The sequence below is a fragment of the Triticum dicoccoides genome, chromosome 7B (genome assembly GCF_002162155.2).
Source record: "Triticum dicoccoides isolate Atlit2015 ecotype Zavitan chromosome 7B, WEW_v2.0, whole genome shotgun sequence".
Classification (NCBI taxonomy): domain Eukaryota; kingdom Viridiplantae; phylum Streptophyta; class Magnoliopsida; order Poales; family Poaceae; genus Triticum; species Triticum dicoccoides.
In genome coordinates this window covers 632,135,051-632,139,952 of record NC_041393.1, presented here as the reverse complement: position 1 = coordinate 632,139,952, position 4,902 = coordinate 632,135,051, and the positions used below count along the sequence as shown (strand labels likewise).

At 52.6% G+C, this 4,902-nt stretch overlaps 1 protein-coding gene across 1 annotated transcript; it reads right to left on the bottom strand.

Annotated features, from left to right (window-relative positions):
• Nucleotides 1–1,275: 1,275 nt before the first annotated feature.
• On the bottom strand, nucleotides 1,276–3,850 carry LOC119338431 (cytochrome P450 77A3-like). The gene is made up of 2 exons (XM_037610756.1): nucleotides 2,735–3,850; nucleotides 1,276–2,031 (listed from the first exon to the last, which is right to left on the bottom strand). Exons 1-2 carry the CDS (start codon nucleotides 3,848–3,850, stop codon nucleotides 1,561–1,563), a joined length of 1,587 nt encoding a protein of 528 aa, XP_037466653.1. The 3' UTR covers nucleotides 1,276–1,560.
• Between the last annotated feature and the right edge of the window lie 1,052 nt (nucleotides 3,851–4,902).

Sequence of the window (4,902 nt, the reverse complement as noted above, 5' to 3'; positions counted from 1 at the left end):
TCTCTGACGAGGTCCTGGCTAGGCCTAGTTGGGGTTAATGCACACCGCTGGTGCTCGTGACGTCACCTCCCCTTCGGTCTCGTCCGAAATCGACTCATGCGGTCCAAAATTCTACGTGTATGACATTTAACAAATGCGCAAATTTTATTACAAAACCACTTGAGGATTTGGAACATACTGTCCTGATTTGCCCCCTCACATGAAAGGATCTCATTCATGCATGCGTGGTCTTAATAAGAAACAGGTGTCCCTAGTAGACCAAGCCTTGCAACATTAATGTTCCGCTCTTAATAATACTCTCGATAACCAAGCAATGTAGGCCTAGTTTAGATGGAACCCAATCCCTAAGTGCCACTCACTTCCTAAGCCTACTTCTGATCACTACGGCTCACCAACCATCCGAAGTGAAGTCCTGCTTCTTCATGTCCATGTCCGTTAGCTGGAACAGCTTGCAAGGATGTCCCTCTCAGGTCTATCTTCATTTTTCCGAACATCCATCATTCGTGTTTCAAAGCTCAAACGTCGGCTTAATGACACAACTGCATAAACATGGATGGTTGAACCATGGCGTCTTTCGGCGCATCAAGCACCAATCGCTACCTCTGACCAAACAACAATTGACAGTACTACCTTGCAGCCCCGATTTGGTGGGTGCTTGGATCCAAGGGATTTATTTTAGTCTAATTAAAAATAGTCTCTTTAAGAGGTTAAGTTTCAAGCACCCCTGACTAAAGAGGGGCTAAAACTAGTCTTGAGTGGAGCTCGTTGAATATTAACATGTTTTCAGTCACACAAATACTAACTTATACGGATTTTAATTGATTATTAATAACACACACCCACACACGTGAAATGTGGTTCATTCATTTGCTCTAACTGAAGCAGAGTCGGAACTCGTTGTAGTAGGAGCTTAAAATGCGGAAATGCTAATGGAGCTCGAGCACCATGGAGGACGATTTTTTCTTGAAAAAATTTATACATTTGTGTTTCAAAAAATTCTGAGAAAAACAACACATAAGTCCAGAGACATAATTTCAGGTGTCTACATTTTCACGATGAAATACATTAAAATGGAAGCTGCAAAAAAAAAAAACTCGCAACTCAAGATATTTCGTCGTGAAATATTACACCCACACACAGTACATCCTTTTATACTTGTATTGTTTACAGAATTTTTTGAAAGTGAAAAGTTTAATTATTTTTTTTTGGTAAATAACAGGCTCCATGGAGCCCGTCCTCCAAAACGCCTAAAATTGGCTAATTTTTCTCTTCAAGGATATGGCAACAAAAATATACTCCAACGAACAGCAGCAGGTTATAGGTACATTTGTGGATCAAATCAAGAATTCAAGGAAGAAGAAAGAAGAAGAGAAGGGGCTCGAGCACTAATCAAGAGAAAAGAAGAAAATAAAATACATGACGCTAAAATTTAAGAGGTGATGTCCAGAACCGATGTCACGCAGCAGTATTTATCTATATCTTCTTCACGCATGACACCCCGCCATTAATCACCTATCCGTGACGTGGTACGCGCCGCGCATTCCGGGTCGACAGAGGCAATCAATTCGCGGCCACCGGCGGCGGCTGGTTGCGCTCGACGATGCCGGCCCGGAGCGAGTTCTTCATGACGACGGTGAAGGCGAAGGTCTCAGTGGGGTCGGGGGGCCCCTCGCCGGCGGGGGGAGTCCACCGGAGCTCGCGGATCATGTTGGCGAGCGTGAGCTGGATGTGGAGCACGCCGAGCGTGGCGGCGGGGCAGATGCGGCGGCCGGCGCCGAACGGCATCATGCGGAGCGCGCGGGTGCCGGTGATGTCGGTGTCGTGGCCCTCGCCGCCCTCGAGGAACCGCTCCGGCCGCCACGCGTCCGGGTCCGGCCACGTCTCCGGGTTCTCCGTCACCCACGCCGTGTAGAACTCCACGCTGGCGTTCGCCGGCACCCGGTACCCGCCCAGCTCCGCGTCCCGCGTCGCCGCGTGCGACAGCACGAAGTGGCTCGGCGGGTGCCGCCGGAACGTCTCCTTCACCACCGCCTGCAGCCAAGAAAATATTCAGTCACGCACGCCGCCGGCCAAAAACTGTCGCCATAATTAGCAAAGCGCTGGGCTGCTGGCGCCGAAATTTGGAGCTTTCTTTTTTGCATGTTATTAGTACTCTGTGGGTCGCTTTCAGTTGACCATGGCTCACTCATGAGGTAGCAAACGTCATTTTCATATCTGTTTTGGTGTCCAAATCATCGGTCATGAGTGATCATTTGGACACCAGCTACACTTGAGTGGCCAGCTGCAGGAGTGTCTGCTTAGTTTAATCCCTACGTCAACTATCCTTAATTAGTAGCCGCAATCTTGGTTCGCAGGTGTGGTGATGGTCCTTAAACAGGAAAGGAAAGCAAACATGGGACCGATCGATCGATGGTGATGGTGTGACACTTGTGTTCCAATCACAAACTGTCAAAGTTTACTTGATTAATTAGCTGTTAAATCAACTTATTAGTGATTATCAGTTCATGTTGCTGACGGGTCATAGTGCTAAAGTGGACTTCTCTCAAGGGTATCGCCAAATATCTACTTTCAGCGCAACAATTTCGTAGAAGTGATTTTGCCCAAATGCCAAATGTCTACTTTAAGGGCAAGTAGTAAGCAATTTGCTAAATTAATTGATCTGTCGCTAGAGTTAATGATGTCAAAAGATAAACAGTGAAGAGTATGCTAGAATGGGAATGGATGGATTGATCACCTGCAGGTATGGCAAGGCCTCGACGTCGGCCTCGGTGATCCGGGCGGTCTTGCCGGCCTTGGCGACGACCTCGTCGTAGACTCTCTCCTGCGCCGCCGGGTCGAGGATGAGGTGCATCATGACCCACTCCAGCGCGGTGGCGCTGGTGTCGGTGCCGGCGCTCATCACCTCGGAGCAGAGCGTGACCAGCTCCTCCTCGCCGAGCCGCTTCCCTCTGCCCGGCGGCTCCAGGTCGAACAGCGAGTCCACGTACGCCTCCCCGGGCGGGCTCATCATCTCCACGCCGCCGATCACCCTGTTCCCCTCCCCGGCCGCCTTGCACGCGTTGCCGCCTGTCCGGAGGAACTCCCGCCTGGCGCGCACCAGCGGCAGCAGGCAGTTGAGCTGCCGCCGGCGCAGGTTCTTGGCCTCGGCGAGCTCCCTCCGGAAGAGCGGCGTGAGGAGCGGCAGGAAGTCCGGGAGCTTGGGCAGGGAGATCATCATCACGTCCTTGAGCACCTCCTCGATCTCCACGATGAGCTCGTCGGGGATCTTGGCGCCGAAGCAGATGCAGATGAGGATGCTGCAGATGGTGAGGCGGCAGGTGGCCATCATGCGGACGGCGCCGGTCTTGGCGTGCTCCGCGCGTATCCGGCGGAGGTGGTTGCCCATGGCCCACTCCCGGATCCACGAGAAGCCCTTGACCCGCTGCGGCGACACGATCTCGGCGACGAAGTTCCGGCGGAGCGCGCGCCAGAGCGGGCCGTAGGGCGCGGAGTTGACGGTGCACTTGCCGACGCTGAAGAGGAGGCGGATGGGGCTGTCGGCCGGGCGGCTGGCGAACATGGGGCCCTGCTTGACGAGCGCGTCGTGGATGAGGTCGGCGTCGGTGACGATGACGAGGGTGCGCTGGCCCATGCGCATGGTGAAGATGGGCCCGTACTTCTCCCGGAGGTCGCGCACGACGTACATGAAGGGGCGGCGCTGCAGGATCACCTGGAAGAGGTTGCCCACCACCGGCCACCCCGGCGGGCCCGGGGGCAGGCCGTCCACGCCGCCCGTCTTGGAGCACCGCCGCCACCACACCAGCCCCAGCACCACCGCCGACGCCAGCAGCAGCACCTCGTTGACGTCCATCGCGCGGCCCTCCTCTTCGAGCCCGACCAGCTCACGATCTCGACCCCTCTCCCTGGCGACCGATGGATGTCTCCCGCTAAGCTAGCTACCGGCGGACGAGGAATGACATGCAGTAAGTACGTACCTAGGGAGTAGTAGCTCGATGGATGAGCTAGCTAGGGAGGTGAGGAGTGTCGTCAATGGCGGAGTGGGTGGAGCGATATATAGCGGGCCGGGGAGAGACGGGGGGAGACGAGAGCACTGTGGAGGGCGTAAATGGGAGCCATCTACCATCTGAAAGGAGCCATGAATGCGAGCTCCAGTGTGTGTCCTTTAATGCGGACTCGTGAGAGCTTGGCGAGCGAGCAGTACGCCACTGGTATTGTACTGTGTACCGGCGGCAGCAAGCTGGCCATGGCTAGCGAGCCGCAAGCAGCTGGTTTTCTTTTTCTGGGAATCTAGAAGCGGGCGGCATTGCTGTGCTCATCGCTTTAAGCGTAGTGAGCACGAGCCGGAGCGGTTGGGAAGTCGATTGACGCGGTCCAACGCATTGCGAGCCATCACAGCCATTCCCCCAGGGGCCGGTGCACTGCCCTTTCCGCGTTGTTAAAAGGGGTACAATTAGTTTTCTCCAATTGGGTAAAGAATATTGGTCTTAACTCCTTTTTATTTTTAGCCGTATAAGACCCCGGCCACAAATAATGTGGAGGGAGCAGGGTTGAAAAATTCAAGTAAATTACGCATATTTCGGTGGGGCCTGAAATATTTTTAACCATGAAATTCCTACCAAATTCAACAAATTTCAAAATAATTTCAAATTAGGTTAAAATTAACTGATGTTTGAAATCTAAAGACCCAAAATAATTTCAAAACATGTAAAACTTCCAAATTTTCACATATTTCGGGGAGCTTCGAAATTGTTTTATTTTTGAAATTTAAAACCTTGGTAAGGAGGTCCTAAGGGCATCTCCAACACCGACCCTCAAAACGTTTGCATATGTCCGGTCCAAGTTGTCCGGACATACTTTGTCATCCAACATTGAGCCGTATTTCTTCGCGGACGAGTCTACTTA